This window comes from Pteropus medius, unplaced genomic scaffold (assembly GCF_902729225.1).
Source record: "Pteropus medius unplaced genomic scaffold, Ma_sr-lr_union100, whole genome shotgun sequence".
NCBI lineage: Eukaryota > Metazoa > Chordata > Mammalia > Chiroptera > Pteropodidae > Pteropus > Pteropus medius.
Window position 1 is genome coordinate 23,652,252 of NW_024349800.1, and position 16,087 is coordinate 23,668,338.

At 33.8% G+C, this 16,087-nt stretch overlaps 1 protein-coding gene across 9 annotated transcripts in view; it reads left to right on the top strand.

Annotated features, from left to right (window-relative positions):
* Positions 1-16,087, top strand: part of WDPCP (WD repeat containing planar cell polarity effector) — a 331,453-nt gene that overhangs the window by 102,115 nt on the left and 213,251 nt on the right. For all 9 annotated transcript variants that reach the window (XM_039887008.1, XM_039887009.1, XM_039887011.1 and 6 more), the window contains exons 8-9: positions 388-521; positions 3,953-4,144. In XM_039887008.1, coding sequence (XP_039742942.1) covers positions 388-521; positions 3,953-4,144 — 326 coding nt within the window. The remainder of the gene's footprint in view (positions 1-387; positions 522-3,952; positions 4,145-16,087) is intronic.

Genomic DNA, 16,087 nt, shown 5'->3' on the forward strand with positions numbered 1-16,087 from the left:
TATATTATGTAAACACAGGATTAAAGGCTAAGTATAAGTAAAAGTAAACATTTTAATCTTTATATTCAGGAATATTATGGTCCTTATTTTATGCTTTTTAAGCCCTAGTTCCAAATACATCTTATTTGGTGGTTGTCCCCAAACATCTGTATATATTGAAATGGTTTCAGAAAAGAAGGAAAAGTATCAAATCTATGCATGATTAGATTGATGATTATTTTTTTATTCTCAATATCTTTAATGTCCTTATAAAGCGTCATAATGATATTTAGGGACTTTAGTTATTTCAGTTAATATTTATGTTCCGAAAATAAGTTTTTGTAATATTTCAGTGGAAAAATCTATTCATCATTATTTTAGTATTTGATATCAAAATTTTTTTTTAAGCTCTTCTCACAGACAGCTTTATCATCTTATCATTTTTGGCACAAAACAAACTATGTTTTATTCAGTTTACCAAGAAGATGGATTCTCCTGATGTAAACAAAAGATTGGAAAAACTCTCAGCCTTGGATTATAAGGTAGAGATTTCAATTTAAATAGTCATATTATTAATTATTAAGATATGCTAGAGTATCACGTGAATTGATGTTATGCTCGCTATTCTTGTTCATTTCTGGATTTCAGAAAAGCCAGAGTTACAGGATTAAGCTGGATTCACTAGAAACAGTGGACATCTTTTTTACTTTCATGATAGGGGTCTAATAATGGCATGTTCACAGCAATTTGTATAGTACTTATGGAAGTCAAAGACTGATAATGGAGGCAAGTTACACATTTGAAAATGGTTTTCTTGCTCGTGGTAGTATGTACACCATTCTTATTTTTCCCTAAGACCCCATATTATCTTTCTAGGCTAAGATAGCCGCTCTTGTTTCTGTTTCACAAGAAAAGAAAGAAGGAAGAAGGTACTTTCAAAGGTTAATAGAAAAGTGTTATAAACAATGAGTGGGAAGGTGCCCTCCTTCCCCCAGCTATAACTGGAGAAAATGCAAAAAGAAATCTTCCTGTGTTAGTATCTCTCTCCACTAACTCCAGGTAATTTGTTTCCTTGTATCAGGGACTTTATATCTGTTAAGGCAGGATTTTGATTTTAAATGATGTATTTAAGTTTTGCCACATTACATTTTAACTGCTTGGAAAGCATACTGTTTGCTAGGATGAGTATCTAATACATTTTCCAGGCGGTTTCAGTTCAAGGCCTCTTTTCAGCAATGACTTGTGTTTGCAAGATTGATCCAGCCTCTGTGACGTGGATTTGAGACAGTTCACTGTTCACTGGGAACAGAGCTGATATACAACTTCCTTAAAAAAGATGCACATTTATGCCATACCTAGAGTATATAGTAAGGGCAAAAATTTTTAGAAGTCAGCTTTGTGGCTTGAAACTATGTGTGTTTTTTTAAAAAAGTAGTTTTTTTAACCTAACTTTTTGCTCTTTGGGATTATTTCTTATTGTAATTCAGGTGGTAGTGATGTGAAGGAGGATCTAATTTTATTTAATAAGAACATTTATTTTTATAAAAAATATTTTAACATTGGATAAAATATATTAAATAAGGTTTTCATTGTGGTAATAAACTACAGTTTGGTTACGTTTGCCAGCTTTGTTGAGCTTCTGTAACTCGTATAATATTGATTTTCTTTAGCTGGAAATCAGTGGTACTCATGTATTATATTTTGGTTAGTACAAAAATTGGTATTAACATTTTTAATGAGATGTTATTTTCCAGACTAGCTAACTATAGATTTACTTGAAATGTTGTTTATTTATTAATATTGTTCTTTGAGATGCACCAGTGGACATTAATTTAAACTATTTTGAGTAAGTGTTTCTAATGCTGTCATATAAATTTTGTATGATTAATTTCTCCATGTTAGGTTTGATGAATAGTGTGGTAAATAGTAACTACCTGTCAATGAGAACAGAGAGAGACTGTCAGGATGTCATCTTTTCTTATGAAAAGATGTGGAAAATTGACCTAGTATATGGGCCCCTATACCTTAAGTAAGGCAGTTACTTATTTGTTTATTCTTTCTGCCTTTGGATTTGAGAAATTAGGGTAAAGGCACACTATGTCATTTTTAAACATTAGAGAAGTAATCTGCTTACCTTTCGAATGCCCATGGATTTCATTTTCTGGTTCTGTGTTTAAATATAGATATTTAATACTTAGTAAAAACTGCCTTTTGTCAATTGAAAGGCTATTTTAAGAAATTTCTTCATTTTACTTGACCTGTTGACTGTCTTGATAGAATACTGATGCCATTAAAACAGGAAACATGAAATTTCAGGTAACATGCATGATTTGCATTAGGTGAGGAATGAAAGTGCCAGTTTCTTGTTTTAACTCTATTTCTTCAAGTAGAAATTCAACATGTTTACACGGCAGGTAGGACATCAAAATATGTATATTTTTAAGGACTTAGTAATCCCACTATCTTTTATTAGAAGATAACTAATAAAAATAATGATATCGAGAGCTTAAATATAAGAATTTGACTTCAAAGCATGAAGTACATCTGTGTTGTCTGTCATTGCCCATTTGTATTTTAAAACAAGCAAGTAGTGTAGAGTATTATAATTCTGCTTTTCTTTATAACTGTACAATAATTCAGTTCTTTTAGATTAAAATAATTTTGGCAAAGAAAATTGCAAGATAAATATCCTGAAACTATTGACCTTTAACAAGTTTTCCTGTCTACAATTTAAAAATCCAATTCAATTTATTTAACAGTGAAGGTACAGTGCAAGGAGTTAAATGTTTACCATGAGAGAACAACACTGGTAATTACTTTGATTTCAGTTCCTTTTGATGTGCATTCAGAGGATGAAGAGGTCAATAATATTATGGCCATGCAAATAGAAAGGGGTTCCTTTTGACCATATTAAAAAAAAAATAGCAGAGGATTATTAAAGCATTAACCTTGATTTTAATGGCCTTGGTTGAGTGGTAAGATCACAATTTGGATGAGCCTGATTATTTACTAAATACAATACATAAATGCAACGGGTTCTTAACACCCATTGCACTCTGGCATTATCGCATTACTGCCATCCTTTGTTGCCTTGCAGACAGGAATATGAAAGCAATCTGTCATGTAGTGAGACTGGCTCCAGAAGCATTTCTCTGATAAGAAGACCCCCTGCCCTTTGCTAGTGTCTGGTCCAGTAGGCTTAGCCATGCGCTTAATCCCCAGAAAGTGGTTCGATTATTGCTGACCAGCAATGGCAAGATAGTTTTTTTTTTCTTCCAAGCTATCAACCTTCCATTAATTCCTTAAGCAGAAATACGGTGCAATCTATATTTCCTTGGCATGTGTCACCCAGATGGTGTCGTGCTTATGTTTTCAAATAACCATGTTCCAAAATAACATAGTTTGAATAATAAATTCTACAATCCTTCCTAAGAAAGAGAATCATAATTCTCAGAAGCTGCATAAACTTTTACACATGATGCTGTAGCTTATCCTTTTATGCAGAATATATGTGTATATGTCTCATATTTTTTAAAGTGATATTTGCCTCAAGTTGTTTTTCCTTTTATTATTGTCAGTCATTGTTAACGTTTTATGTCTTAAACAGTAGTCAGACACTCTTGGTCAGCAGTACTGAACTTGTCATTTAATATAGCTGGTCTTAAATCCTACGTGTAGGTCGATGCTGTCAAGCAACCATGACTGTACATTTTGGTATCGATTAGGATTGCTACAGCCAATTCCTCCCTAACTCACAGTTCTCCTTTTCCTTTCCTCTGCTAAAAATGGAGAGAATTTTGAACATATGTCTTTTTTTATACATGTGTCAAAAGAATTTAGTAAATTCTGACACCTCCGTTTAACATGCGTATTTACTTGCATTTATCTACATTTACAGATGCTTTAATTTTTATAATACTCTGAGGATTTTGCATGAAAAAATTATTCTGGTATGCTTTTTTTTAACCATTAGATTTCCTATTACGAAATACCTGGCCCAGTAAACAGGACAACAGAGCGTCATCTAGCTATCAATTGTGCTCAGGATATAGTTGTTTGCTGGTGGCCACTGGTCAGTGATGATGCTTGGCCTTGGGCCCCCATTTCTTCTGAGAAAGACAGAGCCAATCTGCTGCTCCTGGGTTATACTCAAGGAAGATTGGAGGTAAATCTAAAATATATACATTTTATTTAAAAGCGAATAAAATAGGATTACTAGTATCTTTTTTCCTGAAAAAATGCAAATGCTATTTTACAACTTATACTTTATTTGTCCAAATATTCAAAAAAGGAATATGAAATGGGGTCCTTGAAAGTATTATATCTAGAGGATATATAGACAATTCCAGGGCTGGCCTGAATAGCACAATGATTAGAGCAAGGCTTCTGGGTTCAGTTCCCACCCCTGCCACTACGGAGCTCTCGGTCCTTGACCTAGTTATTAACCTCTGTGTGTTGTGGTTTTATTATTTGAAGAATAGAGTTAACGAAGATAAATGAGTTAATACATGCATTTAGAGCAATACCTATATATAGTAAACTCTTTTATCATTGATCACTATTGTGATGCTTGTTATCATTATCAGCATTATCATTACTGTTTGCTCATGATATCATGTCTGTGAAAGCTATGTTATCAGTCACCTTCTTTAAACTTCAGTCAGTCAGTTAACAAACAGTCAAATGCCTATTTTGTGTACAGCCCTGTGGTGCCAATCAGTGGCTGGGGTAAGAATTTATAAGGAGAGCTATAGAGCAGTGGCCTCTTAATCTAGTATCCTGCCTTAGACAAGAGCACCAAAAGGGTTAATCTAAGAAGCAAGGACAATGTCTCACCCTATCTATTCCAGACAATAGTTTTATCATCATTTATTATTGTGAACCTATGGATATTTTCAGCTTGTATCAGTACTTTGAGTATGAAATTATGTTTTACTTTTTTTATAACTTAAAAAAAGACACCCTTCATTAAAAAAATTTTTTGCCTTAGTAAAATAGTATATTCCTCTAGTTTCTCTAAGTCTATTATCTTTTAGGCTTTAAGAAGTATTTCTCAGAATTAGTATTCTGAGATATAATGAACAAGTCTAGGTTTTTCCTATCACTACCTATCTTTCTTGTTTTATAAGCTTTCAGGCAATTATTTAAGACTGAAGAGTCCTTTTTGATTGCTCGATTAATTAATAATTAACCTTTTTCTGGAACTTTTCCAGTTCTATTGTTGTAACTAAAATCACTTACAGTGCTCTAGATATGGATTTTGTGAGGCTAAGGAAATGCTTTGTTCCTATTTACTTCCTGTTCATGCCCACCATTTTATTGATCTTAGGTCTTGAAGCTAATTGTGTAAAAGACTTCATTAAAATGACAATATAATAAAGCCAATTATAATTCTGTTAAATGTTATGTCTTATAATAAAAGTAAAAATAATTAAATCAGCCTTTAGTTATACATTGCACAAATGACCTTTATTTGAAATGAGTGTATTACATGAAATTGGGACTCCTCTGAAAAGGTATACATATGGTCTACCTTCCTCATCTCCTGGTGTCATCTAGGTCATGGACTTTGGAGTTGAACAGACCTGGATTTGCCTGTTGTTTGGACCATATTCTAACTGTGTGACCTTAATCAAGTTTACTACCTCAAAGCTTCTACCTGCTTTTAGCTAGTTCTGTGTTCTTTGACCTTGGGTAGATCACCTACTCTCTCTGAGTTTAGTTTTATACTTTTTAAAATGATGAATTTAAACCAGATAGGTCACCGCCAGGTCTCTGACAGCTCTAAAAAGTGCTCATTTTGATTCTGAAGTACACATCTGATTTAGCCATTGCCTGCTCAAATGCCTTTTAGTAGATACTGAAACTAAAATTAGCCTCAGCCCTGAAAAGCCCACCTTGACTGGCCTTTTCAGAAAGTGGTATTTCCTCATACGAATCTGTGTTCTAGCCAAATGCTTTACTCACTGCCTCATTATTTCTCACCTCCTGCCTGTACACATTACTGCTATTTCTACTTGAAAGGCCCTTCCCTTTCTGTTTCTACACCATTCAACAACTATTTAGCATAACCATGGAGTAAGAAAGCACTATATTCTATGCCATGGGATATGAATGCAAAAAATCTCTGCCTACAAAGATCTTAGTATCTACCAATGAAAGACAAATATGAAAATGTGTAAGTACACTGTAGTGTTAAATGGTGCTGTGAATAGAATATGTGTAAGCTATAGTAGGAGCCAATGGGGAATGATCGATTCTACTTAGATAGAAGGAGGCTTCACAATTTGCTCAATTATTAGATTGGTACACAATTTTACTTACTTTTACTATTCTAAGTTTTACATCAAGGTTATAATAGCCCAGTGGAGCAATTTGGCTAGCTTTTTCTTTTTCTTCTCTCTGAAACAGTAAAGGAATATCTAATACTTAAATGTTTGGTGAAACTCACCTAGAAAATTGCCTGGGTGTGGTGTCTTTCAAGGAAAGTAGATTTTTCATACTGGTTCTGCTTTTCAAGTGTTGTTTGTTTTTCAGAAATTCTCTTTTATTCTTTGAGTTATATTCCATAAGTTATATTCCATAATTTTCTGGAAAATTACCTATTTTATGTAAATAGTTGAATAGATTTTCCTAAAGTTGTATATGATACTTGTACGTGATTTTAATTATTCATCACTGATTACATAATTAATGTCCCCCTTTTCAGTCCTAATATGTTAAGATATATAATTCATTTTTTGGCAAGTGGCCTTTATGTTGGTTTTGGCCCTTTTGGTCATTCGATCAAAATTAAAATTAGGAAAAATTTGGAAAGATTTCTATTTCAGCACCTCATGTGAATTTCTGTATGCAAAGGCGAATATCTTTTGGAAGAAATGTTTAGGGAAATAATTATTTCTTTTTTTGAGTGTGAAGACATCATCTTTATGAATTGTAGCACAATTTTCTTTTAGAATATCAGGAACTAAAACTACTCTATATTAAAGTAATATTCAGGCATATCTTTAAATTCTTTTCACTAATGACCAATAAACTTCTTGAACTAATCATCAGAATAGAAGATACTATGTACTCAAACCCTAAAATTCAAACTAAAAAAGTAGTAACCTCACAGAGAAGAAATTTAATCTTTGCATCTATTAAACTGTAGAATTGTAAAAAAGCATTTCTCATCCAAGTAAATTAGAAAAGATAATAAGCTTTTTCTTTTTTTGGACAGAGGCAAGATCCCAGAGTAGTGGTTCCTTGCCTTGGCAACACATTACAGTCACCTGCAGAGCTTTTATAAATGGCACCCTGACCAGTTACATTAGAATCTCTAGAGAGGAAGGAGACATCAGTATTCTTTTACAGGTTCCCTAGGTGATACTCATGTACATCCAAGTTGAGAACCACTACTTAACAACAAAGTAAAAAAAAAAAAAAATTATATATATATACATATTCATCTTTTTTCCATAACAGACCGTGGAAGGGATGAAGCCCACATACTGAACGCAATGAGTTATTATTTTTTTAATTAATTTTTTTATGGTGACATTGGTTAACAAAATCCAATAAGTTTCAGCTGTACACTTTAACAGTAAGGCACATATATAATTACACTGTGTGTTCACCTTCCATAGTTAGATTTCTTTCTGTCACCACATATTTGACCCCTTTTACTCCATCTACCTCCCACTTCCCCACCCGCTACTCTCTGGTAACCACTATTCTGTAGTCCATGTTCATGAGTCTCTGTTTGTCCTGTTCATTTGTTGCTTTTAGGTTTATATCCCACATATAAGTGATATCATGTGATTTTCAACTTTTTCTGTCTGGCTTATTTTGCTTAGCATGATTATCTCGAGATCCATCCATGTTGTCGCAAATGGCAGTATTTCATCTCTTCTTATGGCTGAGTAATATTCCATTGTATATATGTACCGCAGCTTCTTTAGCCAGTCATCTATCGTAGGACACTTCAGTTGCTTCCGTGTCCTGGCCACTGTGAATAATGCTGTTATGAACATCAGTGTGCAAATACCTTTTCAGATACGGGTTTTCAAGTCTTTGGGGTAGATACCCAGTAGAGGGATTGCCGGATCATATGGTAGATCAATTCTTAATTTTTTGAGGAACCTCCATACTGTTTTCCATAGTGGCTGTACCAATTTGCAGTCCCACCAGCAGTGTATTGAGGGTTCCTTTTTCTTTACATCCTCTCCAACATTTGTTATTACTATCCTGTTGATTATAGCTATTGTAACAGGTGAGATGTTACCTCATTGTAGTTTTGATTTGCATTTTCATAATAGCTAATGATCTTGAGCATCTTTTCATATGTTGGACATTTGTATATCCTCTAGGGAGAAGTGTCTGTTATCTGCCCAATTTTTGATTGGATTTTTGTTTTTTTGTTTGTTGTTATTGAGTTGTATGAGTTCTTTGTATATTTTGGATATTAGACCCTTATTAGAGGCATTGCTTGCAAATATATTTTCCCATTCGGATGGTTGTCTCTTTACCTTGTGGATGGTTTCTTTTGCTGAGCAGCTTTTTACTTTGATGTAGTCCCATTCATTTATTTATGCTTTTACTTCCCTTGCCTTTGAGGTCGAATTCATAAAATCCTCTTTAAGTTCAAGGTCCTTCCGTTTAGTTCCTATGTTTTCTTCTATGCATTTTATTGTTTCAGGTCTTATATTCAGGTCCTTAATCCATTTTGAGTTAATTTTGGTGTGAGATGATAGACAACAGTCTAGTTTCATTCTTTTGCAGGTAGCTTTTCCAGTTTTCCTGGCACCATTTATTGAAGAGGCTTTCCTTTCTCCACTGTATGTTTTGGCTTTTTGGTCGAAAAGTATTTGCTCATATAAATATGGGTTTACTTCTGGACTCTCAATTCTATTCCACTGGTCTGTGTGTCACTTTGTAGTATAATTTGAAATCAGGCAGTGATGCCTCCAGGCTTGTACCTTTTTCTCAGGATGGCTTTGGCAATTCGGGGTCTTTTGTGCTTCTATACAAATCTGATGATTTTTTGTTCTATTTCTTTAAAAAATGCCGATGAGATTTTGATGGGGATTGCATTAAATCTGTATAATGCTTTAGGTAATATGGTCATTTTAACTATATTGATTCTTCCAATCCGAGAAAACCGAATATCTTTCCATTTCTTTCTATCTTCTTTGATTTCTTTTAATAGGGTCTTAAAATTTTCATTATATAGGTTCTTCACATGTTTCATTAGATTTATTCCAAGATATTTTATTCTTTTTGTTGCAATTGCAAAAGAAATTATTTTTCCACTTCTTTTTCTGATGCTTGCTTATTAGAGTATAGGAACACTGGATTTTTGAACGTTTATTTTGTATCCAGAAACTTTACTGTATTTGCTTATTGTTTCTAGTAGTGTTCTTGTGGAATCTTTAGGGTTTTCTATATAGAGAATCATGTCATCCTCAAATAGCAACAGTTTGACTTCTTCGTTTCCTATTTGGATGCCTTTTATATCTTTCTCTTGTCTTACTACACTCGCTAGGACCTCCAATGTTATATTGAATAACAGTGGCGATAGTGGGCAGCCTTGTCTTGCTCCTGATCTTAGAGGGAAGGTTTTTAGTTTTTCATCATTAAGTATAATATTGGTTGAAAGTTTGTCATATTTGTCCTTTATTATGTTAAGGTATTTTCCTTCTATATCGATTTTGTTAAGTGTTTTGATCATAAATGGATGCCGTATCTTTTTCTGCATCTATTGATATGATCATATGATTCTTATTTTTTAATTTGTTTATGTGCTGTATCACATTAATCGATTTGTGTATGTCGAACCATCCCAGTGCCCCTGGAATGAAGTTCACTTGATCGTGGTGTATAATCCTTTTTAATATGTTGCTGTATTTGGTTAGCTAGTATCTTATTTAGGATTTTTGCATCTGTGTTCATGAGACATATTGGTCTGTAGTTTTCTTTTTTTGTGTTATCTTGACTAGGTTTTGGTATCAGGGTAGTATGGCCTCAAAATGAGTTGGGAAGCATTGCCTCCTCTTCGATTTTTTGGAAGAGTTTTTGAGGAGAATAGGGATTAAATCTTCTCTGAATGTTTGGTAGAATTCACTGGTGAAGTCATCTGGTCCTGGACTTTTACTTTTTGGTAGGTTTTTGATGATTGTTTCAATTTCTATACTGTTGATCAGTCTATTTAGATTTTCTGGTTCTTGATTCAGTCTAGGACAGTTGTATTTTTCTAAGTGCTGGTCCATTTCTTGTATGGACCTGTACTGGTCCACTTTTTCTAGTGCTGGTCCATTTTTTCATAGTATTCTTGTATGATCCTTTGTATTTCTGCGATGTCAGTTATAATTTCCCTTCTTTCATCCCTGATTTTGTTTATTTGTGTCCTTTCTCTTTTTTCTTTAGTGAGTCTAGCCAGGGGTTTCTCAATTTTATTAACCTTTTCAAAGAACCAGCTCTTTGTTGCATTTATTTTTTCTATTTTTTTTTTTTTATTGTTTTCAATTTCATTTATTTCTCTAATTTTGATTATTTCTTTCCTTCTGCTGACTTTAGGCTTCATTTGTTCTTTCTTTTCTATTTTTTTAAGATGAAGTGTTAGGTTGTTTATTTGGCCTGTTCTTGTTTTTGCAGGTAGGCCTGTAATGGTATGAACTTTCCTCTTATGACCACTTTTGCTGTGTCCCAAAAGTTTTGATACGTTGTACTATCATTATCGTTTATTTCTATATATTTCTTGATCTCTCTTTTTATTTCTTCTCTAACCCAGTTATTCTTCAGTATTATGTTGTTTAGTCTCTATGTATTTGTAGTTCTTTCTTCTTTCTCTTTATAGTTGATCTCTAGTTTCAAAGCATTATGATCAGAGAATTTGGTTGGTATGATTTCAACCCTCATATTTGTTGAGGCTATCTCTGTGTCACAGTATGTGGTCAGTCCTTGAGAATGTTCCATGTTCACTAGAGAAGAAAGTATAAGCAGCTGTTTTGAGAAAGTCTCTGTAAATGTCAATTATGTCCAGTTAGTCTAATGTATCATTTAAGGATGTTATTTCCTTATTGATTTTCTGTTTGGATGATCTGTCCATATCTGACAGTAGGGTATTTAGGTCCCCTACTACGATAGTGTTTTGGTCTGTTTCTCCCTTTAGTTCTGTTAGTAATTGCTTTATATATTTCGGGACTCCCTGATTGAGAGCATACATATTAATAAGTGTTATGTCTTCTCGGTGCATGATTCTCTTTATCGTTATGAAGTGTCCCTCAGTATCTTTCTTTATATTTTTTATGAAGTCTATTTCATCTGATATTAATTCTGCTACTTAGGTTCTTCTCTGAATGCCATTTGCTTGAAATATCATTTTCCACCCTTGCACTTTGAATCTATATTTGTCTTTGGAAGTGAGATATGTCTCCTGGAGGCAGCATATGGTTGGGTTTTGTGTTTTGATCCATTCTGCAACTCTGTGCCTTTTTATTGGTGAATTCAGTCCATTTACATTTAGGGTGATTACTGAAATAGGAGATCTTCTTATAGCCATTTTGTCCTTTGCTTTTTGGTAGCTCAGTGTTTCCATTGCTTCCTTGTCCTTGTGTTTCTGTTTTCTTTATTTTGGTTGGCTTTTGTGGGTTTTCCCACTGTTCCTTCTTGTTTTATGTTATATACTTTGGTTCTGAATCTTCTGTTTGTGGTTACCATTACAAATACGTAAAGGATAGTTTACATATCCTCTTCTTCTGTTCCTGCCTTATCTCCATTCCCCTTTGTGAGTTTGGATCTTTGAATCCTCCCCTTTTCAGTCAGTTATCTCATTTGTCCCTATGTATGCTGAATGTTCATTAATATCTTGCTATAGCAACTTTCTTATTATTTAAGCTTATAATGCCCTGTTCTTAGTAAGGATTGTACTCCCCTGCTTCTATTTGCCTGATAGTCACTTTACTCCTAATTATGGTTTTTTTTTTTCTTTGTCATTTTATTTTAGGTGAGCTGGCCCCTTTCAGGATTTCCTGTAGTGCAGGCCTCGTAGTGGAGAATTCCCTCAATTTTTGTATGTCTGGAAAGGTCTTAATTTCTCCTCCATATCTAAAGGAGAGCTTAGCTGGATACATAATTCTAGGCTGGTAGTTCCTTTCACTTAATAGTTTAAATATTTGATTCCATTCCTTTCTGACTTATAAGGTTTGAGCCGAAAAGTCCGAGGATAATCTAATGGGTTTTCCTTTATAAGTTGCAGTTTCTTCTCTCTGGCTGCCCTGAGAATTCTATCTTTGTCGTTGATTTTTGGTAATTTTAATACAGTGTGTCTTAGTGAAGGCCTTTTTGGATTGAGATAATTGGGTGTTCTGTTGACTCCTTGAATTTCAAGCTCAAGCTCATTTCTTAGATTTGGGAAATTCTCATCATCTATTTGTCTGAAAATGGTTTCTAGTCCCTGCTCCTTTTCCTCACCTTTGATAATGCCTATTATTCTTATGTTTCCTTTCCTGATGGTATCAGCTATTTCTTATATTTCTCTTTCATTATTTTTCATTCTTTGGTCTCTCTCTTCTTCCTTCTGATTTATTTCTAGATTTCTGTCTTTGATGTCACTGATCTTTTCCTCCATTTGGTCGACTCTATTTCCCAAGCTCGCTATTTCATTTTTCAACTCTTGCAGTGTGTTTTTTTTTTTTTATCTCTAGAAGTTCTATTTGATTCTTTTTGAGTGTTTCAGTCTCCTTGCTCTGCTCATCGAGTTGTTTTTTTCAATTCCTGAAATTGTTTATATGACTCATTTTGGAACTCACTGAGTTTTTTTTCAGAGGTACCATTCTAAATTCTCTGTCACTTAAGTTGCATATTTCTGTGTCTGTAAGCTTATTTTCTGGAGATTTTTCTCTTTCTTTCTGAGATGCCTTGTCACCTTGGTTGTTCATGGTGTTTAATGAACTATTTCTCCACCTGAGCATTAATTGAAGTGTATTTGCTGTTTTTCTAGAAAGATATTTATTATATAAAGGTCTCTCTTTAGCCTGTTGCAAAGAAGGCGCTTTTCTTTTGGTTTCCAGTAGGTGACATCTAAGCCTCTTGGATTGTTGCTTTATATAAAGCTTTAGTAATGCCTTTTTATTTACTTGTAAATATTTAATCACGCTCGCTACCCACAGTTTCAGTTTCTGTCAGTATCAGCAACAATCTTGGCAGCATTTGCACAGATTCCTCTGGGGCTCTGTGGTGATCGGTCTCAGAGAGTGTGTGGGTAGGGGCCCTCTGGGTTGGGAGTTGGGGGCTGTGGTTCTGCCTCGGTTTTGCAACCGCAGCTGGTAAAAATCAACTGTTGTTTCTCTGCGTTCTCACTTCTCTGCTTTCTGCCCTGATGACTGGGCCCTGCTGATGGCTGTGTGAAACCCATGATTCTCCCAGTCAGGGCTGTTCAGGAAACTCACAGCACCTTCTTCCCTCCTCCTCCTCCTATAGGTAGCTCCAGCGACTATGAGAGGCAGCTTCTTTATTTCTCCCAGTCTACCACCCTGTGGTAGCTTTTATGTGCAGATCCCACACTCACATGTGCTAGTGTCATTTTGGGTGTGTTTTGTTGTTTCAGATGTTCAGATTATTGCTGTTTCAATGAGAGAGATGTGGGGATGTCTCTCACTCCACCATATTTCTCCAAAACCCTTATCCGCAATGAGTTTTAACAGTAAATTTTAAGTAGAAAATTGGCTTACCAAGCAGCTAAAAAAAAAAAAAAAAAGAAAATAAAGGAAACATAGACATAAGCTCTCTGTGACTGAATTGTTTGTCACAGGAGAAACATTTTTTTTAATTTATTTTATGGTTATTAGAAAACTTCTGGTTTAATTTCACACCACAAAGCTCTAAACAGTACATATGGCAATTGGAAGCATAAAGCAGAAAGTTATGTAGTCTAGGAATGTTCAAAAAACAAAAAATTTTTACAGTATGAATTAGTTTAAAAAGTTTTTACTAGTGTATGTGTATATTATCATATATAACATGGTAGTATTTTTATTTAAATTCTGCATATTCTTTATACTTCCTTTTAGAAAGCTGCCATCATCCTAAAACTATTTATTTACTTTGTCAAAAATGTGATAACATTATTTATTCTTTCCTTATCTTTGTATTTGAGCCAGTTTTTTAACTTTTCAGACATATGGATTTAGTAATGCTTTGTGACTGTGGTGTTAATTTCAAGATACCCTACTCAGAAAAGATCACCTGAATTTGTTTACCAAATTAATCAGAAACACATAAGCAAAGCTATTCAATGTTAAAACCTATTGTCAGGGCTAGAGAAATAAATCCTTACAAAGATAATTTTTTTCCCATAAAAATTAAAAAAAATTTTGCAGTGATTTACAGGAGCATCAACTGATGGGAAAGTAAAAATGTGACCAACTTTTAACAAAGTATAATTTGATAAAAGAAGCAGTCAGAAATCATTATAAATATGTTCAACTGAAAACCCGAAATATTAAGAAACATCTCTTTCAAAGAACTGTATGTACTGTATTAGCTTTCAACCAAACAGCAAAGATTTTCTGTTTAGGGATGATGTTTTTTTTTTTTACTCTTTTTATTATAAAACATACATAAAACCACACAAAATAAATGATATTTTAATATGCTATTACAAAGAAGCACCCCTGGAACCACACTCAGGTCAAGAAATAGAACTTTGCCAGGTACTCAAAAATACCACCACATATTCTGTCATGATCTCAACTTCTTCCTGGGCCTCAAAAATAACCTGTTATGACTTTTAATCACTTTTTTGCATACTATATAGTTTTTATCCCCTAAATATGCGTCCCCCAAAACTGTTGCTCAATAAAATCCATTTAAAATACTTTTAATGTGTCTCAAATTTCTTTTAATGTACAAGTTCCCTCTCCATTCCTTTCTTAAAATTTGTCTGTTGGAACTGCAGTGTCCCACATTTAGATTTTGTTGTTTGTACAGTCATGGTGTAGTTCAACATGTTTCTCTGTCTTTTGAAAATTCTGCAAGTTAGTCATCAGTTTTGGCAAGACTCTATGGGATGGGGTGTTTTTTTATCAGAAGGCACATAATGTCAGGTTTTCTTTTGGTTGTCTCTTTTTTGATGGTAGCAGCTATGGATGCTCAATGCCTAGATCCATTAATTCCTTAGGCTTTCAAAATGGCAATATTCTAATTATTATTTTTTTCATTAATTGGGATACTTTTATAAAAAGATACTTCCACTAATTTCCTATTTGTTTTCCCAGTGGTTGGATTCATATAATTAAGATAAGTGTCTTTGTTTCTTTTATTTACCAGTTTTCAAGATAATGAATTGGTTCCCAATCACTACCTAAAAGTAATCAATTAGTTTTGTTTTTTAAATAGCATTATTAATTCATGGGTTTAAACATATTTGACTTAATGGTTTTCACAAATTGTAACTGTTATCCTTGTGGAAACTTGGGTTGTCTTATCTTTGGCCAGTGGGAGCTTCTTTAAGTTGGCTCCTCTTTTTGTCATGACCCCAGTGGTCTGGAGTAGCTTCCTTGCTATCTGGTATGACAATATGTTCCATGCTCATTTTGTACATTTCCTGCCTCAGACCTAGAAATAGCCATTTCTTTAATAAATTTGTTTCTTTTAATGGAAAATGGTATTTTAAACCCAAGTATGGGAGCTAGGGATATTGTGTTGTTGTTTTTGGGGTAGTCATTGTTTCTAGGTTTCTTTAGTAAAGAGGGCTAGAGGTTTTATACATACATGTATTCAGAGTGAGTTCATATTGATACTGGTAACTCAAATTCAGGATTACAGAGTTTTTAATTTAACCTCTTCTGTATTACATCTCTATCTCCTCTCTTTCATGCCAAAAATCCTGGGGCCACAGGGGATGAATTATATCTTATAATTACTTGTTTACTTTATCCCACAGTCTACAACTGTCTCAAAATAATCATAATAATACTACCACTGCTAATGTAAATTCCTAAGAACATTAAAAATTTTTTTAACTGTTTTCTCATTTCTCCCTTTTCACTTTCAAATAGTCATACTTTATTTTACATTAATGAAGCATATAGTCATTACATACAATGCTCTCTCTCCTTTAATCTAC